The sequence below is a fragment of the Seriola dumerili genome, unplaced genomic scaffold (assembly GCF_002260705.1).
Source record: "Seriola dumerili isolate Sdu_G_001 unplaced genomic scaffold, Sdu_1.0 BDQW01002628.1, whole genome shotgun sequence".
Classification (NCBI taxonomy): domain Eukaryota; kingdom Metazoa; phylum Chordata; class Actinopteri; order Carangiformes; family Carangidae; genus Seriola; species Seriola dumerili.
Genome location: NW_019176883.1, coordinates 138,790 through 165,356, shown reverse-complemented (window position 1 = coordinate 165,356; position 26,567 = coordinate 138,790). Strand labels below are relative to the sequence as shown.

The following is a 26,567-nucleotide window of genomic DNA, read 5'->3' as shown; positions in this document are numbered from 1 at the left end:
AAATATATAAAAAAAACAAACAAGTGATATGACACAAAAAGTGGAGCACTGTCACTTACATATCATTAATATTACTTTTTTAAATGTAAAATTCATATTCAAAATTCATATTTAACTGGCTCTGGAACCGTGACTTAATTTCCTGTGGCGCATGCGCATAGTCGATACTAAGGCAGGTCTGTTGACAAATATCGGGGGAGGGACCACTGCGGCGTAAGTAGATCTTTGTTCAGACTGTCATATTTTGAACATAATTTAGCATTCTGTGCATAATGTAGCTCATTTAATATCATTTTACATCGTTGTTAGCTGCTGTGGGCGCTGCTTCCACTGAGCTAGCACAAAGGAAAGTGTTTTATTAAACATCTGTAAAAACCGCTGGGGCCGACTGGTAGTGTAGCAGAAAGGTAGGATCCGTGTCGAGCTAGCCATAGTGAAACACTGGATTTCCGGTCAAATTTCCAGATTAAAATATCTGTTGCCACATATCGATACCTTACTGTGTAATAACACATGAAAGTAAACAGTAGTAGTATGACTAATCGAACATGCTTCCAAAATACCGCAGTTTTTGTCGCACGTGTGAAAGAACACGCATTTTTTGTTTCGTACACTCTAATCTTATGCTTTTATTGTGAACGGAAATAGGCCAGTTTCCGTTATCACCCTTAGTAACGTTCGCCCTGACTCAGCTCGCACAGCTTTCAGCTAGCTACTATACCTTCGCTCTTCTAACATCGTTTCAGGTTTAAACTTCTGATTTTGGGCCATTGTCGATAAAAGTCATATAAATAGTCGAGATGCTGTAGTTTAGAGGAAGTTTCTTCTGTCTTTTTGTCAAACTTATGAACTTGTTTTATAGTCTGGCTGTGGGAGCGAGTGAAGGCGGTCTCCTCGTTCAAGACTGTCGGCAGAAATGAAGAGGTGAGTGGGACGGTGACATGCGCCATTGTCAACTGTTAACAACAAAAACATGCCGGTACGCTAGGCTGGTAGTTGATTAATTAGCCAGTTAGCTAATTTAACCACAACTTGACCTTTCTGCTGTGTTCGTACTTGTGTGCAGCCAACAGAAAAGCCCCGAACCTGATGGGAGTGTTGCCGTCAACGAGGAAGGTAAATGGATTTCACTGTCTATTGTGTTGTGAAAAGGCACAAGTATTTAAAATTATTAAACATGTAACGAGGCAATGTTATACCTAATTTGTATGAGCTTTCATGAGCCAGACACCCCAGGACCAGCCAGTCTTTGATAGTTTAAAGTCATCGACTGATCAAGACTTTCATTGCTTTATATGTTGTGTACCTCTCTGAAGTGTCTCAGTCCAATAAAGTGAAACCCTTTAAAGCCACTATATCATTACCTTGTAAGAGCAAACCTGCGAAGAAACCTGTAGCACTAATAATATGGTGTCAAGTTGTCTTAAAGCTGTTCTTTCCCGTAGAAAGTTGACTTAATTTAATGTGGCTTTGTGCTCTTACAGGGTCCGTAGCCACTGCAGAAGATCCGGCAGCCATTGCCACCATTCAGTCTGCAGCCACCTTCACTGACCAACCCATCAAATATCTCTTCAAGACGGAAGGAGCAGGCGGGCAGGTAGGAGGAAGTCAAAACTGTCATTTCAGTTAACCTGTGAGGTTGTGTTTCAAATGTCCACCAAGACTTAAGATGACATATTCACTGTGATATCTTACATGTAACCTCAAATACACTCGTAATTCAAGGGAACTCTTTCTGGAGATATTACATACAGACTGCAGTCAAACATGATTGACTGCAACATGATTTTGGACCAATATTGTAGAAACAGCCTTGAAATGTAAGGACAACCTACCCCAGAGTGAATTTTAATGAAAATTTGTGACCCCATGACTTTTTGTACACTTTATAGTATTGTATATTTATATTTGTTTTCTTAAACATCTTTTCACTTTGTTGTTATGGATTGTTGAGTGGAGATTAATTGCCAAAAAGGTCAATTTTATCCATTTCAAAATTGAACTTCAGATGCAGTTGTGTGCAGAAAAGAGAAGGGGTCTGAAAACTTTCTGAAATTTCCCAAATGTCACTACACACATCCACTTCCAAATCCACAAGATCCTTAGAATACCTTAGGGGTCACATGACTGAGGCTAAAAGGGAACCCCTCCTGCCTCCACCCCACATATCCAAAAAACAAATCAATAAAACAAAGCAAGGGCCAAAATGAGCAGTCATCACAAGGTCCCCCCTCAGGCTGTCCTGGGTGATCAGGTTCTCTGATCATGTCTGTTATAGTCACAGCAGTGTTTGTGGCAAAAATGAGAGCTTGAAGTATACAGAAAAAAATGTTTTTCTACCATCATACATAGAGATTGCAAGTGCGTATCATGTTTGTGATTTAACACGTCTTGATAATTGTGCCAGTTATAAGCCTGGTCTCAGTTCTCGTGACCCACTTCCCTTAATGGAGACCTAAAAGTAGAAGTTAGTTATATAGTATATTCTGTATCTGTATGCTCTACAATAGTGTGTCCCCCTCAGCTGGAATGAGATATTGACCACTCAGTGTGATGTTTTGTGTTGCAGGTGACCTACAGAGTGATCCAGGTGTCAGATGGCCAGTTGGAGGCTCAGACAGATGGAGCTGCAGCCGTCAGCCTGGTCACCGGTTTCCCTGCAACCAGTCAGACTGTCACACAGGTGAGAACAACACTGGCTAACATACAGTGGCAAGAAAAAAATAAGTAAACCCTTTGTAATTACCTGCATTTATGTAGAAATCTATCTTATTTTACCCATATCTATTTTAACTCATAAACATTATGTTGTTCTTGTCCCATTTGAAAACAATATTGACAAAAATCATGATAAAAGTATATGAACCACTCGTCTCATGACATCAACAAGAGCTAATTGGAGTCAGGCGTTATCAAACCTGTTCATCAGTCCACAGGATTTCTTCAAAATGTTCACTTGAACTCAATGATGAATGGATTTTGGTTGTCAGAGCTCAAAGGTCAAAGGTCAACATCACTGTGACCTCACAAAACATGTTTTCTGGCCATAGTTATGACCCAATTTAACACAAATGTCTAAACACGTAAAATGATGAAGTGATGACTTTTTATATGTGGAAGGTCAAAGGTCAACTTCATTGTTGCATCATAATGTTCTGCAAAAAACAAATTTCTGGCCATTATTCAACACTGTAACTCAGGAACAGAACGAGAGATTGTGACTATGTTTCACATTTGGTTTCATACTGAACTGGTGAAACTAATCTTGGCTGCCCAAGTTGCATCTTGGCTGGCTGGCAGAGGCAAACAACCGTAAGAGAATAATTCTAGTCATATCTGTTTAGGATATCTGTCTAAAATATAGTATTAAATATAAATATAGTATTTTGTTTAGTTTAAATGACACAAATCTTCTCTGTCTAGAGGTAGAGGAAGCAGGTTGAAAAGATTCAGTTATAGCACTTCATCGCTCCATACCAGCAGGAATTCATCAAACATTTATACAGACTGATGATACACCTGGGTTTAAGTGGAGGTTGATTTTGACTCGCCTCTAGTGGTGGCCACTGGGCATTACAAGTTATTGAATATCAAACCACATTTGTTGTAACTGTATTTCATTGTACTAATAGCAGCAAAGCCCTTTACTCTCCGTCCAGCTCCATTACCACAATTACAATTCCTGTTCTAGTATCATTTTTAATTTAATCACCTTTTTAATTGTAACTTCATTGTTCCCTCATTTATTTGTGGTTGATTATTATTATTTATAAATTATTATTGAAATCACAATATGGCCAAGAGCAATATCCCAATCACAGGAGCTGCAGTTTTTCTGAAGTTAAAAATGGTCAAATGTGTCACAACATGCCTTTTATAAATGGATAGTGGTTTTACAGAGAAGCCCGGGTCTATAAATCATATTCTACAGATGTGAGGGGATGTGCTTGTTTGGTACAGAAATAAATCACGTCATCATTTTTTTTTTTTTTTCAGTGAAATTGAAATGCAAAAATTATATTTCTTACTATAATCGTGACTCATATTGTAATCGCAATATCTGTCAAAATAATCGTAGCATGATTTCATGTTGCTGTTTTATAGAGGCTCTTAAATGCACCTCAGATAAAAGTACATTTTTCAGGAAAAAAAACCCTTAAAAGTGACAAATTTGCAGGTGGTTTTACCTGTAATATTTAATGCTTATTTAATTTTCTGCCATGTCAGAAGCTTGCAGATTTATATCCCTGATAGATTTGATCTCTCATTTCTTTACTAGCAGCTAAACAGTGTAATGCCAGACTAACAGTGGAGTTGATGTCTCTTTGACATCAGGCTGTGTTCTCGCAGTCGGAGGGGTTGGAGGGAGATGGCAGCAGTGAGACGCAGTACACATACTACCCCGCCACCATCGCAGACGCCACCACTGGCACCATGGTAACCACAGTACAGGCCTCCGACACACTGCTGGGCCAGACCACACCCACAGGTAATTATTACACATGTATATTTAAGCATTTGAAGTGTTTATGCACTAACTTGTTGCTCGAGAAATGTAATACAACTACTACTACTACTTTCATTTGATGCTTGCTTTGTAAAATCTAAATACAAGTAGTGGTTGTGAACTTAAAATAATATTGATAATAATTAAATGAGTTAAATGCAGCTTTTTAAAGCATTAACCTAATGTAACGTTTAAAACAAACTTTGGAGGAGAAACAAGAGTTTTCTTTTTTTGACACTTTGTGGTGCATGAAATCATAAAGACTTTTACGTTAAGATGCTGCTCTTCTTATTCTCTGCAGCTGACATTAATATTTTGTTTTACAGGGCAGCTCTACGTCATGATGTCACCACAGGAAGTTTTGACGGGATCCAATCAAAGGACAATCGCACCTCGCACTCAGCCATACATAGCGTAATTACATCAACATTTAACAGCTTATAGCAACTGCTGCTTATAATTGAAAGTGATCATCCGGGACGTTGACTCCGTTTAACTCTGAGTTTGAATCCGTTTTGTAGAAAGCAAGAGGCTCCTCGGGCTTCCAGAGATGAGAAACGGCGAGCGCAGCACAACGAAGGTTAGAGCTCTCGTCTGATGTGAGAGGTTGAGGATAAAAAAAACTGTATGAATGTTATAAATGATCAAAGTCTTCGTGTTAAATGTCGTTCCAACAGTTGAGCGCCGGCGGAGGGACAAGATCAACAACTGGATTGTGCAGCTGTCGAAGGCCATCCCAGACTGTAATGTTGACTATACCAAGACAGGACAGGTGAGTTCGGCTCAGACTCCACTCTGTATTTCATAGTTTCAATAAAGAGGAACCCTGTGAGTATGTTGTGACATCAGCAATGAACTGATTAGATTTTGGGGTCTCAAAGGTCAAAGGTCAAGATCGTGGTGACTCCACAAAATACAGTTTTGTCCTTGCGAATGCAATAATGCCTTAAGGGGAACTTTTTCAAATTTGGCAAAAACGTTCACCTGGACTCAAAGACAAACTGTGTAGAAGGTCAAAGGTCACAGTCACGGTCACAAAGACCTCAAAAACATGGTTTTGGCCTTGTGAATATTTCCAGAACTCCTCAAGGGAATCCTTTCAAATTTTGCATAAATGTCAACTTGGACTCAAGGACGAACTTATTAGACTTCGGTGGTCAAAGGTCAAGGGTCAAGGTCACAGTGACTTCAGAAAACACTTTCTTAGCCATTACTCAAGACCACAGAGCAACTATGACAAAATCTCACACAAATGGTTCATATTTTATATGATTCCGGATAAACAGGGATGTAACCTGAAACTAGTGGCAGAGGCATACAACCACGAGGAGGTGATTCTAGTGTCTTGTAACTCCTGAAGTTCTCTCATGTTTTTGTTTCAGAGTAAAGGAGGAATTTTGTCTAAAGCCTGTGAGTACATCAAGGAACTCAGACAGAGCAACATGAAGCTAGGGGAGGACATCAGCACTCTTGATCGTCTCAGGATTGACAACCAGCTACTGAGACAGGAGGTATGTCAGCACGTGTTTCATGGTGAACACCAGCACACTGATCAAGGTATATTTGAGACCAAAGCTGTAAAGTGTCATTACCAAATTTAAAATGAGAACAGGTTTAATCATTCTCCGCCACATAACAAGAAAAGGCAGCGATGGAGTGTTTCCCTGAATTTTGTCCAACCTCAACAGTGTGGGTGTCAAACTTTCTACTTTATGATAATAGATTAACTAACATTAAATCTATGATCTCTGCATTGTAGGGCTGTCCCAAACGATTATTCTTTAAACAATTAATCTAGTGATTATTTTTTCGATTATTCGACTAATCTAACGATTATTTTTTTTTATTAACCTAACAGTAATTTTATTGCAATTATTTTCCAGTTAGTCATTTAATAGCAGAGTCTGCAGACTACCGCACTGTGTCAAGATTAAAGTACTCCCAAACTTTGGGGGACTGTGTGCGAGCCTTTTTGCCGCATGTTGCTCCACACGCTCCGTCGTACTGCTGGTAGACGCCGACATGTTGTTCAAATAGATTACACAGACGCAAATCATTCATGTAGTCAATGACTTCAATTACGTCACAGCGTTGTCCCAGCCCTTGCGCTGCGCTTGTATCCGGGTAAACCAAAGACGATGGATATAAACGGTCCCATTAGAAAGTTCCAGTTTTTTTCTATGAACATTTACCCTGTGTGGTTTTACACGACGCCTCGACACTAAAATTCCACGTCGAATAATTTTTATAATCGACAATGTCGATTACGTCGGATAATCGTCCCAGCCCTACTGCATTGTAGTGAGACAAAATGCATCATTAGATAAAAATTGTGAAATTGGACATTCAGCCAGAAAACGTACACAGAGAGCACCCAGCCCAGTTATCAGGAGATCAGCGGCTCACCACTGGCAGACCTTTACTGGTCCCAGAGTAGATGTCACTGAAAATGCAAAGACATGGATGAATTAAAGTCTTAATTGATTTTAGGGCTGCAACAGACAATTGTTTTCATTATCAACTAATCTGCCTATAAATCGACTAATTTTTTTGGGCTAAGTGTCAGAAAACTGAAAATTTCATCATCTCTGTGAGCCCAAGGCGATGTCAAAGATAAGATAAGGTGAGATAGGATGTACCTTTATTGATCCCCTGTAGAATTCAAATTGACACAGCAGCACAAAGGGAAAAATCTAATAAAGAAATAAAATAAGAATAGAAACAGGATCTAAATTAGAAATACTAAATACAATAACATATACAAATGTAATGTAATTTACTATAATGTATAAAACCTCAAACTTGAGAAGCTGGAATCAAAATATGTTTGACATTGTTGCCGGAAAATTGACTCTTAACAGTCTATTGTCAAAATAGTTGCAGATCAGTTTTCTTTTGATGAACTAATCTATTGATTGATTGATTGTTGTAGCCTTAATGTAATTGATTTCCTGGAGCAGAGCCTGTTACAACTTGTAGATTTGTTTCTTGGCAAAATTTGTTAAAATTAACCCTTTTTTTTAAAATAAATAATGGTGTTTACTTTTGCCTTCAACCTGGATTTGTCTGTTGAAAGTTGGGATATTACTTATAAAATCAAATGCTGTGAATGTAAACCTATTTCCACAGTTAGACATGACTTAGTTAGTCACAGAAAGTCATAAGTCAGCTGATTAGTCAGTATTACTACATTACCACTGTGTTATATTCGTTGCTGTTGCTCAGGTGGAAGACTGGAAGTCCAAGAATCAGATCCTGAGGAACCTGCTGCGACAGCATGGCATTGTGGGATCATCCAGCACAGACCCCCAGTGAGAAGCCTGTTTCCACCGGGTATTAGAAGACAACCACATGTGGGCCAAAAGAGTACTTGAAACACTTTGAGATACTTTATTTGTGATCGTGTGTGCATGTAATAGGGGAAAACAATTGAATATTGTCATTAATATTCAAACCCAGCTTCTTTGCTAAATGACGACCTGTAATATTATCTTTGAAGCTTTTTACGAAATTGAAATCCTTCGCCTGGTGAATCCAACCCAATCATAATAACACAGCGCATCTGAAAAGAGAGGAAAAGATTCAACATCAAGTTCAGTCTGAGAAGTCAAATCGGTTCAGTAAGGCCCTCATTGAATGCCTTCCTCCACCAACATTATGATTGTTCATTAACCTCCAGTACAGTAAGCTCTACAGCGTGGCCAACTTCTCATGTCAGTTTCATTTACTTCATCTCTGCAGTACTTTGCTTCTCTGTATCAAAATTCATTCATGTTAATGTCTCTGAAACCCCCCCCCCCCCACCCCCCCATCGTATTCATGCTTTGACTTGTTTTCACCTTTTATCAATATCACTTTGATTAGTCAATACCAAGTTTTTCATCCAGTTCATAGTCAAGCTCTTTTTGCTCTGTATTTTTGTATGTTGTTTCATGAAACCTCACTGGGGACAATAATTACATTGCAACAATGTAACTAAGTAAATAAACAGGGGTTGTAAGCATTGCATTAGGTAGGCTATGTACTGTATGTCTTTATAATAAAAATCAAATAATATACTGTATGTTATAAACCACTTTCAGTTGTGTTTATTAAAGTTGGTAAGTTAGTTAAAAAGATGTCGTACTGATTTTTACACACTATTTATCTCGATGCTTCTTATGTGAAGGTCAACGATTCTACGTGGTCATAAGTATATGTTTTATTCTGAAGGTTCGTTCCGGAAGTGCATCTCTTCACTGACGCTGGGAGAATCAAGCTCTCGCAGAAACTAGATATTTCTCAACTGTTGGCTGCTCTGTCTGTTTGTGTTGATTCAAAGGAACATCGGGATAAACTGAGTTGCTACACATGATCTGTATACTGCTGGTGGCCGGACACGGCACCTTCTTAGAGACACAAATTAAGGTACGTAGCTTGAACGTTGCGGCAGAAAGGGTGCAAAGTTCGCGCTAGTCGTGGAGTGGTCGTACACATAACTGCCTCCAAGAATCTGCCACTTTTCTACCGCGTTACTCTTCTAGCTAGCTCGTGTGCTCACAAACCGTTACTTCGGCCATTTACGGAGTCGGAAAGATGCACTCGTGCATCCGGCTTACGCGTCAACTAACGACCATTCCGTAATTTGCGTAAAATTAAGTTTTTATCATTAGTCCAGAGTGGTCTTCACCGCCCCCTACCGAGCGCTGAGGTGGAGTAAAATCTTAGGAATTTGAACGGGAGCGTTGCTCGAAATATGGACATTTTGCGTTATTTATGCCGAATTATTGAAGGTAATATAACGAATAATGTGGCAACCTTTCGCCTTACGTTATCCCAAAATACAGTTTGAGTTAAATGTCATAATCTGGCAGCAATTGCAAAAACCTAAGACAGTAAATATTCCACGTGTAGACCTCACATAAAATTGTATTAGCTTAGTTTATTTTATTTACTTTTGCACAATTTAAAATACACAGGAAATGACAAAGAAAATAAAAAAAGTGGTTTATTATTTATTTAAAGCCTCCACCTAAGTATGTTGAAACATCACACAATTATAAAGAATACAAAATAAACATACAAGAAAATAACGTGACTACATAAAAATGATGCCCAACTAATGTATTAAAAATATTTAAAATACAATCAACAGCAATAATAATAATAATAAAATAAGAGCAGAAAATGTGAGAATTACATTATATAGAATAAGCATTGACATAATACAGTAAATCAGCTACAGAGTGTGGAGGCTCATCCTTGATCTTGGGAATATGTTTACTGTATATTACAGGAATACTCATGTAAGTAAACCTTGAGTTTAGTTTCAGTATCACCTATAATATTTGCTTGCAGTAAAAAACCTATTAACTAGATTATCATCTTCAATAACAGCATATTTACTGACAAGGTGTGGTTTGTTGCTGTGGTGATGTGCCATCGTCCAGCTGTTTTCCTTTTTCTCTCCCAGAATGATGACACAGGCTTATACAGCCACCTGACTGGGGTACCGAAGGCCTTGCTTCCTGGCACTGGAGGAAAGAAGATCCTTGACTTTTGGTGGGAAACTGTCAACATGTGAGTGACAGTGAAAAGTCTCAGGCCTTTATTTTTTCCCATCCAAAGTCATTATAATCAACCACACAGGTGAATGCTAATGCTAATTACAGCTCTGACTTCTCTGCAGGCGGCAGTTGTTCACGGAGGTGTATTTGGTCACTAATGCAGACAAGTGAGTACATAACAAACCTATTTATTTAAAGTTCTGACTCTAGAAAGACCCAACTTATAATAATTTGACTATTGAATTTTGTTCTGCTCTGACCAGGTATAAGTACTACGAGCGCTGGGCCACAGCCAATGACTTCCCTGTGGAAAACGTGGTGAACGATGGTAGCACAACGCTGGAGGACCGTCTGGGAGCCGTGGCCGACCTGGAGCTGGCCATACGCAGCCGCAAGCTGCAGGACGACATCATGGTGGTATGATAAATCTGTTGTCCATTCACAAAACTGCTCAGTAAACTCTTCATTGTGTGGAGCAAGTGTACTCTATTGGAACTGAGGACTTCCTGTCTGTGTGAGCAGATTGCAGGTGACATGCTGTGCGCAGACCAGAACTTTGATATCGCTCAAGTTATCCGCTTCTTCAGGTCAAAGGTGAGATTTGCTACCACATAAGTGAACACCAGCGCCTTGTGCTTATTGTATATTCACATACACACCATCAAACCATACAGTAATGTGTGCACAGGATATTTACTAATAAACAGCAGCAGACTGCAGAGTTTAGCCTAAAAATAAAATCCCCTCGTCAGCAGTGTAATTAAGCCTTGTTTAAGTTGTTTAAGTGTTTAAGCCTAATTAAGTCCTGCTCAAACAACAGCAATCTGAATCTAATCAAAATGACAGACATATTTTGCGTGTAAAAGATCAAATAAATGTTCGTTCAGGGCTTTTTTTTGTGGAGATTAATTCATGAGCAAGATGCAGTAGCCTGGGTGTTTGTGTCTGTGCTGCAGCCTGGAGAGTTGATCATTTACTACGAGCTGGAGGAAAGTGAGAAAAGCAGCTCCAGAGGCATCGTGGAGGTGTGCCCTGACACCCACAGGTGAGAGCAACGACAGAAATATTTCTTTGTGTTATATTCCTGACATTTATTGACATACAGTAAGTCTGATACTTGGCACCATGTTGCAGATTTGATTTTAATCTATTGTAGTTTCATGAATCAGAATAACTCGCTTCTTGGAGAAACCCCAGGACGGGCTGACAGCGTCGCGTCTGGCCAGCGTGGTGTTTTACTGCATTCAGAGGGACACGCTGTCCTACCTGTCTGACTTCCTCAGCCTGCAGCCTCAAGCCACAGACAGGACCTTCGGACAGTTCTGGGTTCGTGAGTGAGAGGAAAGCATCCTATGGTTTTTATTTCATACAGGCAAAATTACACATGGCGGCTTTTTGATTAATGGTTAACTTAAAGCTCCATATTTTCTTCTTCTGTGTTTTATTTGAAGTGTTGATCCATAAGAAGATATATTTGTGGTTTTAATAACCAAAAACCATCTCAGTGTAGTTTCACATCTCCTCTCTCAGGCTTCTCTCTGGAGATGTAGTAACAACAGGTCGGTGAGCCAATCAGAAGAGAGGAGGCTCTGAGCCTCTCTTCTGATTGACTGTTTTCTGAGTGATCAAATGAAAAGATAGCAGATTTCAGTTAAAACACTCAGAGAAACCAGTTCCTGCAAGGTTTGGATGGTGGGTCCAGGTGGGCGGGGCTTGGGGCGTGGCCGAGTGCTGACTACTTTGTTGTGACATCACAAAGTTCCAGAAGTCCTGACGGCTGGTTTTAAGGCTCAGTTTCTGAATACAGGCTGTGTGCATTTCTCTGTGGACTGAGGCTTTGACACAGTATTAATATAGAACCTAGACCTGATCTATAATCAAACAACACATGGACAGAGACCTTTAGACAATGTGGGACCTTTAAGTGTTGTTTCAGAGGAAATGATCACATTTTTTTCTTGTTTTATGGAGCAGTATTAAATTACACCCATTTTACATTACTCTTGAAATTCATTTAACCATAAGTTTTTAAGCAAAATTCCAGTGAGTCACATTTTCCACCAAAATTCAATTCAATTAATTAACTAAAGTAATAACCAGCCACCTTTACGGCTCCTCTCTCTTCAGGAGTGGCTCATCAATGAAAAGCAACTCGACGTGTTCGGGATGAAGCTTCCTACTGGTTTCCAGCTTATTGGACAAGTGGTCTGTATCTTTACCTTACACAGCATTTCCTTCGTATATGTACTATTTAACTTTCAAAGCTAGATGTATTGCGGTGTGATGAAGCAGCACTGAGCAGTTTTCAAGTGGAGAAAAGGAAGAGAAAATGTTTGAATATTTTAAAGTTTGAAAGCTGCTGTTACCCAGAAATCACATAATGTGACATCAGCTGCAAACTGGCCACTCAGCTCTTAATTTCTTTCTACTTTTACTCCAAATGTCTGCTGTCAGTTCAGACTAATATCCACCATGTTATAGAAGCATTTACATGGAGAAGAATACAGTTTTTAATGGACGCAATCTACCTCAAAATGTGTAAAGCAGCTTCAGTAAACGTGTTGTTTCTGTCTAGTGGGGTGGAAATTATGAATATTACATTAACACCGCAGCTGATATTTGGGGCCTATAGGGTCTTTAAATAGGAATATGATGCTGTTCAATAATACAGCTGATAAATCGACATGTACAGTTTATAAAAGTCATGAAATTTCTTCTAACAACATGCTTCCTTCTTGACATCTCAGGGCCTGTCAGACTACACCAGGTGGCTCACCCACTACTCCACCAAGCAACAAGACAATCCTGCTAAACCAATCACATGCAGGTCGTACGCCAGGTAAGAAAACACCGGCTCAAACTGCCGGTTCAGATTACTGTGGTTTTACCAGTTCTCAGAAACGAGACTGTTCTCTCCTTCACAATTCACAACCAAAGCACCTCAAAGTTAAAACACAGCCTGACACACACTGAAGGGATTGATCCAAATATATGATCGATCGCTCGCAGGGTTGGGTTAATGGGCAATCCCTCAGACGGCTTCAATGGGAAAACCATCGCCATGAGCATCTCCAACTTCTGGGCCGAGGTCACTCTAGTGGAGAGCCAGACTTTGGTAACACACACACACAAACACACACAATGCACACACACACACACATCAAACAGCTTCATCAGTATTATTCTGTTTAAACGTCACGTGCATCTCTCGTAGGTTTTAGTCCCTCATCCACTCAATGATCCCACGGAGTTTGGAAGTTTGCAGGATCTGTTCTGCATCAGCAGGAAGGAAGGGTGTGTAAACAGCGAGCTTTAATGAGCTGAAATGTTTTTCAGTGTTGGTCACGTGCGAACTTTAAACCTTTGTGTTGGTCCTTCGCTGCAGGTACCTGGGAGGTCTGCGGCTGCTGCAGGCGACCTGCAAGAAGTTCTACCAGTTCTGCTCCAAACAAGGGTGAGAGGAGCGGCCGAGATGACTCCAAGCTAAATTATTAATCACTGGCATGAATGACAAGAGGCTGTGTGACTATGTTTCTGTAGTGCTGTGCAGAGTCAAACATTCAAACTGAGCAAATCTTGGTGTTGAAACAGTGTTTAGCACAGGCTCTGTTCATATTCATCACCATGGATACCGCTTTAAATCTGTCCTCATCATCCAGGGCGTCTCTTCAAATTGAAGATACAATAGTTATGAAAATTTCCAAATTTTATTGATATCAAAGTGCAGAAATATTCTCAGCTAAATTTACTTAAAGTAAATAGTGTAGAAAGAAACATTTTAACAGTGTTGAATATAATATATATAAGATTATTGGACTGTTGACTGTTGGACTTACTGTACATGGGCAGTTCATGAGGTGAATTGTCCAAGTGACTTTTGGTAAATCCCATAATGTCTCAAGAGATTTACTTTCATTTTTTACTTGTTTTATTCTCACTGTGTCTCTTTCGCTGCTGATGTTCATGTAGCGCCTGATTTTTACTCTTTCCTGCAGAATTGCTCTGACAAAGCAGAACTTCACGCTGAAGTACGACACCAACATTCCTCGGCAGGTGGTGAGGACTCGTTCAAATACTTGTTTTCTCACAGTGAAAGCTCGACAGTTCACAGCAGCACAACAGTGTGAAGTGTTCAAATATAAAAGCAAATAGTGTGTGAGTATAATGACCCTTCACATAAAACACGCTACTGATGAAAGTCTTTGTCTCTGTTTTAAGGGCCTGGCTGGAAGCAGGTAAATAGTTCTGACCTCTGTATTCTAATGTTTTTATTTATTGTTTGTAAATTTTACTGACTTTCAAACATAGTAAATATAGTAAATAGTATAGTAGAAAATCAAGAAACCAAAAAAAAAACACAATTCCAAGGTTGCAGTTTAAATGTTTTTCCAACTTTTCATTTAATAACTTTTTCTCTTTTGTGCAGTGCCATAGTCTCAGCTACTCTGAAGTGTCTCATGAAGTTCTACAACATCACAGACAATGTAAGGATGTTAATAATTTACCATGATGATGTTGTTTCTTATTCATTTTTCCATCTGTCTTTTACTTCTTCTCTAATCTGCTGATGTTTAAATGATTCACTCCTGGTCTGTGTTAGAAATCAGCAGTGTAGAGACCTTACTGGTCGTATTGGTGATAATCTTATTAGTTTACAACCACTACACTGATGTTTCAGAATCCACATATAGTTTATTGATAAGCTTATGAAGGACAAAAGAATGACGCAAGTATAAATAAATAAAAAAGTGCAGAAATAAATAATTTCAATACATAAATAAATGCAAAATAAATACTTTTTGGTCATGAAAATTCTTTTTGTATTCCTGAAGAACACATTAACTTTTGTGTCTAAATATGAAAACCTTTTTTAAATGTGACAGAAATTAGGAATAAATTTAAAAGTCTTATCTGAAGAAAAACAGAAGATATTAAAAATGACAGTTTTACTCTCCAGGATCTTCCTAAACCCGTCCGAGCCAACTTCATCCTCAACGTGGAGACGGATGAACTTTTCATTACTGCTGGTTTGCAGGACAGAGTTGTTCAGGTCAGTAATATAATATATTTTTCACAAACTGTAACCACCGCACAACATTTTCTTTTTACACCTTCAGTAACTGGCTGTGATTGTCCCCTTACCTTTGCAGGTGTATGAAGGTTTAATCTACATGGATTTCAGTAAGAAGCTCATGGAGGAGCAGGGCTATGGTAGTGAAGTCTCTGTCAGTAGATACTAAATCAATGATACATTATTCTTGTTTCTAAAGGGTGTATGTTTTCCATTCTCAGGGAATTATGTTTCCATGGAGATGAGTAACCTTCCACTGTTCTGGCTCGCCTACCTGAGCGACCCCAGTGACTCTGGACGGATCCACAGCAACGTGCGACAGCGCTGGCTCAACGGTACCTCTTCATGTCAAACATTACATCGGGTGTTTTTGAAAGGAGAGGATTATTAGTCATATTTGTGATGGTGAACTTTGTCAACATAGATTGTGAAATATGTCAACAGCTAATGGACGGATTGACTTCATCTGTCTCTCCACAGGGGAGCCTCTGGTCGTTGATGCCATGAAGTCTTTTGCTGAGCTAACTGATCAAGCCAGGTTGGTTTGGTAGATGTAGACTGCTGATCAGGAATTAATGCAATAAATAGCAGTGGAGGTTTTGTCACATACAGTCTCAAGGTGGCGGTGGGCTTTCTGAATTTTGGGGGCACACTCAATGAACATGAATGTCGCTGACTGACTGAGTGATTAAGTTGCAGCATCGGCTGATTGTTGGAGTTTCCACATTGATTGAAATGATTTGGTGCGAGCACAAGCAGTGTTGCCAACTTCACGCCTTCGTCACTACATTAACTGACTTTTCCGACCTCTGTAGTGACTTTTCTTTCCCCCAAAAAACCACCTAGTGACAAATCCAGCAAATCTTCAGTGCGAGGTTGTGCTTTCCATCTGCAGGCACACCTCTCCTTTGTGTTGACCCACAGCAGCTGACGTGAATAAGCTTCTAGCTTCCCCTCTGAATTATCATTTTACAAGTAAATACAACTGAAGTCACAGCTCAGTCTTTGTCTTTAACTGATGTGTTTGGTGATTTTGTCAGACGACGTTGCGGTTATAAAAATGAGGATTGTAGCAGATGAAGAGCAGCGGCTTGCAAGTGACTGCTGGTTAATGCTGTATATGTGGGCGTGAAGGGCTGAAACCGGCTGACACCAGGCTGAATACAAATACAACGCGGTCCAGCCTTATACTAGGTTTTGACGTGGCCTTGCAGCCTTTGTTGTTGCATGTCAGAGGGTCAGAACATTACAGGTGAAACTGATTCAAGGTGTTTTCCCTTCAGGACAGCTCTGCAGCACAGAGACTGGAGCCGCCTGGCACAACTGATGGACCAGAACTTTGAGCTGAGGAGGTGAACTGTACATTTTGATTTGAGGCATTCGTATTATGGTTACACTCACAGCTAAAGCAACAACACATCCCACAGGTCTGTCTACACTGACGACTGTCTGGGTCCTGGGAATCTCAAGATGGTTCATCTGGCGAGGAAGGTGTGTGCTCAGAGATTCCTGTACCTGCAAGGAGCAGAGCATGTTTTATTAACCAGTGTTTTTTCTCCATCTCCCTCTGTGTGCGCCTGCAGGAGTGTTTTCTGTTTATGCATTCATAAGGTCTCTGCTGTTTCTTGCAGTTTGGCTCAGCAGTGAAGTTGCCAGGCAGCGGGGGAGCTGTGGTGGGTCTCTGTCTGGACCAGGCGAGACTGGTGAGCTGACATTCCCGTATCTACGCCCAGTCTGAGGCCGCGGGTTGGGAGCTGAATATTCGTTTTGACATACCTGTGTTGTGGCTGCCCACTCATGGGACGGACAGTTGGACAGTTTCCGTCCGAATGGAGAGGCTGCAGATGATTGTGTTGTGTGGGATTTCAAAATGTACTTAATTCTAGTATTATCTATTTTGAAAATAATAATAATTTGCAACTGAGTCTCCTAGAAGGCTTTAAATGGATCATAAAGCAATACAATAAAAAAAGAATGAAAGATAAATAAACAAATGTTGGACAGGTGTGATATACACTATCCATCTTTCCCATAAATTTGTCCTGTTGCAGTCTAATATAAGAAGTAATTCTTTTTATCCTAAAGATTTCATATATGATGTCAATTTAATTGTTTTTAATCTTTCTAGTGCTGCCTTTCCAGATTCTGAAATAAATCTCCAGTTTTCTAGTTCAAATGTTCACCTGGAGCACTTTTGGCAAAACTTTACGGACATGACCAGAAAGTAGAGAAGTTACACTGTCTGCAGCTGATTCAAATATATTCTACCTCATACTTTGGTTATGGCAAAATTTTCCATCTGTAAAACTTTAACATCAAAGGTTACTTCTCTTTTCAACCAAATGGTGAAAAAGCAGCTGTAAAGTTTCATTTTCTTGTCATTTTTTAACTTTCTTCATTAAAAAATTAAGCTGTTCTGAGTTGTAAATTCTGTATTAGTTTGTGTGTATTCATGCACCTGTCTGATACTGTCTGTGTTTGTTCCACTAGGTGGAGATGAGACAAGCTTTCCAGCAGGCAGGCTGTGTCTTCTGTGTCATCGCACCATACAACCCATCTGCCAGCGCTGTTGGTGGCCAAGACTAACCTCATACCAGCCCTCAAAGCCAACTCACGGCACAGTGTGGCCCTCAGTGTGCCTCGCAGAGTCCCAGTGTCATTTCATAGAGTTTATTATTAGTAAAATTGCCAGAAAAGATCATGATCAGTTCTGAAATGATCTGAACGCCATAAAAGACCATCAGGGTTTCTATCAGGACTTTAATAATTGACTTGATTTACTAAATTGACCAAATGATAATAGTTAAACACCAGGTCCCTAGAACATCAGTGAATCGCCAAGTTGCTGCAGTTTTGTTGCAAATAATCATTATAATTAGGTGTGGTGAGTTGACGCTCTTGTGTCAAATTTATTATGCACAACAATGTAAAAATGATGTAATTATCTTTCTACGTGTGATACAATTGTATAGACTTAATACCATTATTATTATAATTATATAATGAATGTAATTTTTGTACACAAATTAAAAAGCAACTTTTATCCCATAGTGTTTTGTCATATGTATATGTATATTGTGTAGTAGTCTATTAAAAAGAATAAATATTACACACACTCACAGTATAGTTGAGGGTAAACTCATCAGCTCAAACTTAAAATTACATGTAAATCCCATCTATTATATTCTGTTCTGTACTGTGCCTCTATATAAACCCAGAGAACAGATCTAATTTGCTGTTTCTTCCAGTGGGCGGAGTAGCAGGGATCTGCCTGGCCGCGCAGCGCTGCTCTCTGCTCCGCTCAGTGTTGTTGCCGTTACCCATCCACTCATGCGGACCCCGCTGAAGCTGATGGACTAGCCGGAGGTCTGGTGGCTGGCGGACTGTATTGGGCTTATAGCGGACTGTGGGTGACCCGCCCGGACCATGGCTGCCAAAGAGGACCTGTACAGTAAAATCCTCCCGCGGAGGCTCCGGCAGAACCGGCTGGGCTCAGTGAAATGTGGCTCCAACCTTGATGTGCTGTTATCCATGGGCTTCCCCAGACCAAGGGCGTAAGTAGCCGAACCTGAACACTGTGTGTGTGTGTGTGTGTGTGTGTGTGTGTGTGTGGGGGGGGGGGGGGGGGGTTGGAAGATTAGAAGCGTGTCAGAGGTCGTACGGAGACCTGACGGGGACATGGCCGGCGTCTGAGCACAGAGTAACGGTTATTCATGGGAGTTAACGGACGGGTCAAACGCAGCATCCCTCCACACTCGCCGTGTCTCCGTAACGGTTTGGACGGTGCGCAGCTAGCTGGTATTCCCGGTCCACAACAACACACATCCGAGGAGCTGAACAGAGTCGAGTCGAGTTAGATATTTATTAAAAGTAGAATAAAGTCGGGTTTAACCAAATAAGGAGCTATAGTGGAGCTAAACACAATTAGCAAGAATAAAAGTTAACAGAAGTGAAACGTTAGCATCAAATACAAGAAAAACGCACATTTCAGTATATTTTACTTTTTTAAAATACCCTTTACCTTAGTTTAAGTTGTCGCCCGCATGTTAAAGCTTAATTAAAAAATACTTTTTATTTAAGTAAATGTTTTATTTGCTAATTTTTGTGAAATCTGCCGTAAATAGGCAACTTATGTCATATTTCAGCCATGTTCCTGAGGAGCTATCATACATGAAGTGTTCAGAAAACTGGAGTCAGGAGTCATGAAGTCATGACTCTGTGTGTGTGTGTGTGTGTGTGTGTGTGTGTGTGTGTGTGTGTGTGTGTGTGTGTTAGGAGGGAGGGGGTGGAGAAGGAGGGCGGGGGAATCACCCTGCGTCCTCCGCTGTTTCTGAATGGAGGGACTGTCTTTGACTTGGCCCGATCAGTGAGTTCATATCTGTCCTGTCGGCTACAGGCTCTCACTGTAAACACAACACTACTGTCTACTGTAAATCACCAGCAGCAGTTTACACTCACTTTACACTCAGTACCAGAATTTATTCAATTAGGAGGATTTAGCATTTTCATGCTAGGCAGTTGTTGGTGATATGTTCACAAACTTTTTATATTGTTGAGGAAGGAAGTAGGGATGCTAAAGAGCACTAGCCATGCTAGCACAGGATTCTGGGCACTATTTATAGATTGAATGTCATTTTGTGTTTAAATCATATCTGTTGTCACGTAACTTGCTAATGTTAACTACCTAGCTGTTGTAAAGGCAATATCTGTAAGTTTTGCTCTTGCTACATAGCGAACATTAGCAATAGCTGCTGTTACTTACCAGTCTAGAGAAAACGTTGCGAGTTCAGCATCAAACTTTATTCCTTTGCTTGCCGAGAACTGTTTCCAACAGTGGAAAGAAAATCTCTGGTTTGCTTGTATTTCTATCAGTTATTGACCATTTCATACTTAGTTTTGCTATTGCTACAAGCTAAAGTTAGCATTAAAATTAGGTATTTACTTAACAGTTGAGAGGAAAAGTTACACGTTTGGTGTCAAAATCTATTTCTATCACTTCTTTTCCTCGACTGAAGTTAGCATGCTAACCAGCTAGCGCAGGTCTGGCTGGCCTGTCTTTCCACTTTCCGATACCGAGTCACTGCGGCATTGAGTTTTGACATATGTCCATATGAAGTTAATATTGCAAACTTGATAGGAAACAATTACACATCCAGCAGATACAGAGCAACATTAACATCTATTCAGAGCAATCAAAATCCATATTTACTTTTCTTTTTGCTTTGTTTATCCAGTGCATGTGAAGCACTTAGCAGCTGAACACCTGGATATTTATCTCAATGTTTAGCTGCTAAATGCTTCGCAATGTTCACTGGCTAACCGTTAACTTGGTCTGCCGTTTGATGCAAGATAATCTTTGTGGAGCTGAGCTGAACTGCAGGGTCAGGTTATAATTCTCTATTAAATTGTAACTATGAGCAACCCCTTTCATATTACACAGTCATATGATCCACTGATATTATAAAAAATACTGATGACTGCAGCTTTAAAGAAAGATTAGAACTACAGAAGAAAGACTGTTATTTATTCATTAGTCATTAAACTCAGCTAATCTTTACCTACTGTATGCTTACTAGCATCTGTAACAATTAGTACTAAAAATTCAACCAATAATATAATGACCAACAATTATTTTAATTATTGATTAAACTGATGATTATTTTCTAAGTTAACTGATTTACCATTTTGTTTGTATAATGTCAGAAAATTGTGAATAAAACGCCTGTTATATTTTACCACAACCCAAGGTGATGTCTTCAAATGTCTTGTTTTGTCCAACCAACAGTCCAAAACCAAAAAGATATTCAGTTAGCTATCATGGATGACAAAGAAGAGCATCAAATCTTAACATTTGCAAAACTGGAAAACTGAACATTTGGCATTTTTACTTAACAAAAGACTAAAATGATTAATAAATATTTCAAAATAGGTGCGATTATTTTTCTCTCGATTAACTTATCTGTTCATCGACTGATTGTTAGTACTATTACTCTTTATATTACTTTTCATTTGGTAGAATTAAAGAATAAACATCGAAATCTCTGATGGACGAACTATGTATTGGCCGTGCTGTGTCTAATTTTACACAGATATATCTTTTGCATTTCTGCACTGTAGTTTCTTGTCATCAATCCCCTGGCATATACAACAATATTGATATTTCCTCAAAAAGCTAATATTGGCAAACCGATTGATCGGTCAGACTCTTAATATGTATTCTGTCCATGTGATTTGCACTGCATTTCTCATTCTCATTAATCATCCAGAATCTCGGCTTTTCTTCTTCTTCTTCTTTTTATTCTTCTTCTTCTTCTTATTGTTATGATTATTATTATTATTATTATCATGTTTTAACCTCCACTTCTTAGTCTAAACAAACCTTAAATGTAAAAAACATCACTTCCTGTGTACCAGAGGATTTTCCAAGGAATGACCTCTCTGACTCTAGTTGGTCAAAACAGCAGATGGAAAACCTTTCATAACTCCTCTGTGGTAGAATCAGTATTGTGTCATATTAATTAGTGAAAGTGTCCAAACCTATTTTTGTCCATATTATGTGAAGTCGGGGGGGAAATCTCGCCGGACTTCTCTGTTTTCAGTTCATTCACGCACCATTGGGAGTCTTTCCACCCCTTTCACCCAGACAGATGTCACACGTCAAGAGGGTTTGAGTAAGTGTTTGCGAGTGTGTATGTCAGAGGAAGTGTGCTGTGGTTTGCTGAATGGACACAGCAGACGATGACAGGCCCCCAGGCGAGCCATTGCTGGCCTAGAACACACTCCCTGAGGGAAGCCACAACCTCTTTTATATCAGCCACTGACTGCCTGGCCTGGACACGACCACTTATTAATTCCCTTTCTCTTTCTGTCTGCCTCTCCTCCCTCCCTCTTTTTTCTGTCTAGAGCTTGACCCACTAAATTTCCTGACCAACTTCAGGTGTCCTGGTTCTGTTGTAAAAGGATTATTTATGTGTAGAAAGATTAAATTTATCTGCTGCTGGTAGTCAGGCCATTGTTTTGGTTTGGGGGCATCCCCCACATGGCTCCCAGTGTTCACACAATAGAGATTAGATACCCACTGGCTTTATATAATAGAGTGTAGTGAAATCAGTACAGGAGGATATACAAACAGTTGTTTTTACTTGGGCAAATTCAGAGCTTGGGGTGTTAAAAAAGTATTGATAGAACTAAGAATTTTGAAGCTGAATAGTTTTTGAGTATTGACCAAATTGTGTGCATAGCATCGATAATTGAAAAGTACCATTGAGAGTTGACATTGAGCGCTTGTTTAGATAGACTTTTTTAAATCAGATGTTTATCAGATATTACCCGTTCAAACTAAGGGAAACTTTTCCAACTATATTGGACACTTTAACACTCAGGCTTCTTAATATTAACGTTTTCTGCAAGCCTCACATTTTGCCAGTTCTTCATGAGGCTTGTTTGTTCACTGTTTACGGTAAATTTACTATTTCTTCCAAAAAAAACACACATAAATTAAGGTTGCACTTACAAACACATTACAATGATACATTCAAAAAATCCAAGATAAATCTCATTGAATTAAACAAGGCTACCTTAAAAAAGACACTGACAACATGACATATTGACAACTTAACGTTAAAGATACAGAACAATAAATATATACAATATATATAATGTATGACTCCCAAAAAGCATTGCAACATGAACTATGAACTCTAATGAAAAACTAGAATGAAAAAGTATTGTTTTCGTCTTGATACCAAAACCAATTTCAGTGCAAATATGATACATATTAAACATTACGTTACATACTATTGCTATTATTATTAACAGTTGATATTTCCATCATCTTGGAACCAGGAAATGACTGTACATCAACTCCAGGTTGAATCACTCTGAAAACAAAATCGATTGCACACATCATCTTCCCCCCGGAGAGAAAAAGCTTCCAGCAAGTCACAGGGTGCATCTCCCTGACTTTGTAAATGACAGTCTTGTGCATGTCAGCTAACTCTTAATGTAACGATCAATTATACATAAAACAAAGAGTCATGCTTGTTTTTACAAGAATAGTCTGACCAGGCTGCTTAAACATCTCTGCATGACATGCACAGAGAGATGAGTGTGTGCGTCATTGGGAGCTAAAAAGTAAGCTCAGTTAGCATCAGATCCAAGATTCACACATTATTCTTCTCTTCAGAGAGATGCCCTAAAGGATGCCAATATCTCTCTTTCTTTGTACCCATAAACTCTTGTGTTTGACTAGTTCAAATCTGATTTAAGTTCTCACTCTTAAAGACCCTTTTCTTCCAAAGTAAGAACAGTTTTGGAACATTTCAGAAGTTTAAGATTCATTTGCATTGTGGTCCTTGTTGTAGAGTAGAGACACGTACTTGCAGATAAAGATAATGTTATGGAGATCGAAGCAGAAGCACTTCGAAGCACATTTATTTACATAAATCGAATCAGAATACATTAAAGGAGCTTTTTGTAAGTTTTGTTATTGCTACATAGCCAACATTAGTATTAGCAGCTGTTTACTTACCAGTACTGCCAAGAGCTTTAGCCTTCGTTGCGTTTACAATACAAGAGGCTATAATACATCCTCTGAGCAGTGCTACATCTTCAGGTTAGACTGAAGACTGAAAATGCTAAAGTGACTCTCAGAAAGTGAAAGTGATGAGATGAGCTGATCAGACTGGAGCTAGCTAGTTAGCATGCTAACTTCAGTAGAAGAAAAGAAGTAATAGAAATAGATTTTGATACTGAACTCGTAATGTTTCTTCTACACTGGTAAGTAAACAGCTGTTAATGCTAACGTTAGCTGTATAGCAATAGCAAAACTTACATATAGCTCCTCTAATTAAATATGGGAAATAGTCCATCAGCAGTGTTAGTGAGTGATGCTGAATGCACTGTGGATGGATATGGCCAGGTGCACCCAGTTGCAGAAATGTTTACTCCACCTAAGGGAGACACAAAACACAAACAGCAGCCAAGGACAAGACCCAACCCTTCAGGCCATGGCAGAGCCAGAGGGCCGTCACAGTGAGCAGCATGTTAGCAGCAGCAGCAGCAGCAGCTCCAGTTCTGTGTGTTTCTACACAAGAGCAGTTCAGACACAGTATTGAGCTGAATGTGAGGTTGGAAGAGCTCAGAGCCCAATGCACAGTCTCTGTAGTTACACATATAAAATGCAAGGAAATAGATTTGGAGCATAAAGATACGCTTTGGGTCGGGGGTTACGAGCGTAGAGTGCAAGCAAAATTTGAGCAAGAGGAGAAATAAGAGGATAGTGTTTGTTCTGTCCGACGTGCAGGCTGAACAGTGTGGCTGAAACACCTTCTGTATAGACACATCATGAGTTTAGGATATGGATGTTTAACATTACGTGCACAGACTGGTGCAGTTAGCTTCTGCTAGGAAGCTAGCTGAAAAGGCTGATGCTGCATGTCTTTAGTTGTGTTTTCAAGTAAGCTAGCTAGGTGCACAGCTTTCTCAGTTGCTCCATTATGATTAAATGTTTTCCAGGACTTAATAAAATATTAGGAAAACTAAGCAAGTAAAGAGTTAAAAATAATATGAATCATTGAATTATAAATAAAAGAGTAAACTAAATTAAAATGAAAATACATCACAAGTGATTGGAGGTTAAAGGTAAACTATAATACTTTTCTAATTAATGTTTTCACTCTCCATTTGAACTTATTTAACTAACAAAATAATGAATTCTTGGCTTCAGTTATTTTTGACTTGACTGATGAACTAGTAATACATTTTCTCCGTTTTAGGACTCCTAATTGAATCATTAAAATAGAGTAAATGCTTCAGATTTTTAAACTAAAGCTCTAAATCACTCCAAACATCATGCACATCTTTGCATCTTGACAACACAAACTTTTACACAAATCCTCAGTCTCCAATTACAGTTTTTTGTTACTCGGTCTTGTAGCCAGTATTTCTTTCTCCACTCCACATCCACTGTACCCACAGCTGTCTCATCTCAGTATTTTGAGATGTTAAGTTTTAGTTGTAGCTCAATAATTAAAGTTAGTTCTCTGTTTAAAACTGTGTCATCTTCTCTTGTACCCCCACCAGAGTAGATGACATCCAAAAGATGTTTCATAACACTAAACAAAATATGCCTTATAGCACTTCTAAAATTGGACTGAACTCACATTGTAGTGTGTCGCATAGATGTGCCAACACTGTATTTACTCATTTCAAAGTTGGGATACTGATTAGTTGGCCTTAATTTAGGTCGACATTTCAGTAAGATTTAAGTTCTTAAGTTCCGTCAGATGGACTCCCACTCACTTCCTGTGTAGATAACATAGGTTTTTTTTTTTTTTTTACTATACTGGTCATAAAATTGAGAGGTACATTCGAAAACAGAGAGATAGAGAGATAAATGCCCAACCTATCTGCATGTACTGTGCTGTATTTGCACTATACGCCTTCTCAGTGGCCATTTGATGTATTTTCTACCCTTTCACAACAGCTGTCAGCATAGGAAATGTGTTTTCTGTGCAGCTCAGCTCGAGTGTTTCATATTTGCTGATCTGAAGGAGGAAAGGAAAATGTTTACGTACAGTATGTGGGTTCAAGTCCGCTACATCTGTGAGAGCTGCGTACAGTATATCCCAGCTATGGGGACTGTGAAGTGCTGTTGAGTTGGTAACTCTCATGAATTATTGAGTCACTTCCTTGTTTTTTTTATCCCAGTATCTTTGAAATGCAGATGAACATGAGCTTATTCTGAAGATTTCCATTCTGCCTTCACAAATTGGTTTCAGCACTTTGGGACTATTTGAAGAAGACGATATACCCATTATTACATTTGATGTGTCATCATTATATGTCTGCATCAGTGGGGAGCCTTTAACAAGGTCATATAAATGTCATTAGTCTCCTTCCTGAAATAGGAGAGGTGCATCTCTGTCTGGATATAGCTGCTGTCGTTCACTGGTGCAGCTCCACTGCAGCTTGGTGATCATATCATGGTTCATTTGAAGCTCTGTCCGGAAGCAGGGAAACAGACAGCACTATCAGATTATGAGGCCATTGTCTCCACTCAAGTATCTCACCGTGGTGGTATGAAATTCAAGGTAGTGCAACTGGCTCGGTTCAGACAGGTCCGTGCTACAAATTACCCACAAACAAATGTTATCCCTAAAAAAAAAAACCCCACTTTGTTTAAAAGCGTCTCCTGCTGCCTTATTTTTACAGCAGGCTTTCCACATGTCCTGGAAAACCTGGAAAACAGTTGACCAGTTTTCCAGTCATGGAAAACACATTGAAAATGACAGAAAAAGTAAAATGTCTTGGGAAATTATTTCAAGATTCTCATATTTTCGGGGAAAGTTCAGGATCGTATTGACGTTCAAACGGTAGACTAGCTTATAGTTTGAAAAGGCTGTTATCGGAGTCACATCACATGCTGCAGGATGATTTACCT

The 26,567-nt window shown here is 39.3% G+C and overlaps 3 protein-coding genes across 7 annotated transcripts in view; all 3 read left to right on the top strand.

Annotated features, from left to right (window-relative positions):
• The first annotated feature begins 161 nt into the window (after nt 1-161).
• usf1 (upstream transcription factor 1) lies at nt 162-8,617 on the top strand. 4 transcript variants are annotated; one of them, XM_022769277.1, is made up of 11 exons: nt 162-213; nt 863-924; nt 1,067-1,116; nt 1,485-1,597; nt 2,570-2,683; nt 4,351-4,489; nt 4,834-4,921; nt 5,029-5,087; nt 5,185-5,279; nt 5,890-6,018; nt 7,733-8,617. In XM_022769277.1, exons 2-11 carry the CDS (start codon nt 917-919, stop codon nt 7,820-7,822), a joined length of 885 nt encoding a protein of 294 aa, XP_022624998.1. In that variant the 5' UTR covers nt 162-213; nt 863-916; the 3' UTR covers nt 7,823-8,617. The 4 variants fall into 4 exon arrangements, with proteins under 4 accessions (XP_022624998.1, XP_022624995.1, XP_022624996.1 ...); XM_022769274.1 differs by having other exon boundaries at nt 4,336-4,489; XM_022769275.1 differs by lacking the exon at nt 162-213 and adding an exon at nt 332-407 and having other exon boundaries at nt 4,336-4,489.
• A 154-nt stretch (nt 8,618-8,771) lies between these two features.
• Nucleotides 8,772-18,092, top strand: LOC111239409 (glucuronokinase 1-like). Its single transcript, XM_022769287.1, has 23 exons — nt 8,772-8,914; nt 9,960-10,066; nt 10,176-10,220; nt 10,317-10,470; nt 10,576-10,647; nt 11,010-11,098; nt 11,223-11,379; nt 12,181-12,258; nt 12,801-12,892; nt 13,063-13,168; nt 13,268-13,347; nt 13,439-13,507; nt 14,049-14,109; nt 14,272-14,288; nt 14,480-14,537; nt 15,011-15,103; nt 15,204-15,264; nt 15,346-15,459; nt 15,605-15,662; nt 16,408-16,476; nt 16,552-16,615; nt 16,756-16,827; nt 17,615-18,092. The coding sequence occupies exons 1-23, from the start codon at nt 8,858-8,860 to the stop codon at nt 17,708-17,710; spliced, it is 1,869 nt and encodes a 622-aa protein (XP_022625008.1). The 5' UTR covers nt 8,772-8,857; the 3' UTR covers nt 17,711-18,092.
• A 365-nt stretch (nt 18,093-18,457) lies between these two features.
• Nucleotides 18,458-26,567, top strand: part of LOC111239408 (ubiquitin-associated and SH3 domain-containing protein B-like) — a 56,190-nt gene continuing 48,080 nt past the window's right edge. For both annotated transcript variants that reach the window (XM_022769286.1, XM_022769285.1), the window contains exon 1: nt 18,458-18,678. In XM_022769286.1, coding sequence (XP_022625007.1) covers nt 18,551-18,678 — 128 coding nt within the window. In that variant the 5' untranslated portion in view covers nt 18,458-18,550. The remainder of the gene's footprint in view (nt 18,679-26,567) is intronic.

Coding starts and splice junctions, on each gene's coding strand:
- LOC111239409 (XM_022769287.1), top strand. CDS start 8,858: ATGATCTGTATACTGCTGGTGGCCGGACACGGCACCTTCTTAGAGACA. Junction 14,538..15,010: donor TCTACAACATCACAGACAAT/GTAAGGATGTTA, acceptor TTTACTCTCCAG/GATCTTCCTAAACCCGTCCG. Junction 16,477..16,551: donor CAGAACTTTGAGCTGAGGAG/GTGAACTGTACA, acceptor CACATCCCACAG/GTCTGTCTACACTGACGACT.
- usf1 (XM_022769274.1), top strand. Junction 1,598..2,569: donor CGGAAGGAGCAGGCGGGCAG/GTAGGAGGAAGT, acceptor TTTGTGTTGCAG/GTGACCTACAGAGTGATCCA. Junction 2,684..4,335: donor CCAGTCAGACTGTCACACAG/GTGAGAACAACA, acceptor CTTTGACATCAG/GCTGTGTTCTCGCAGTCGGA.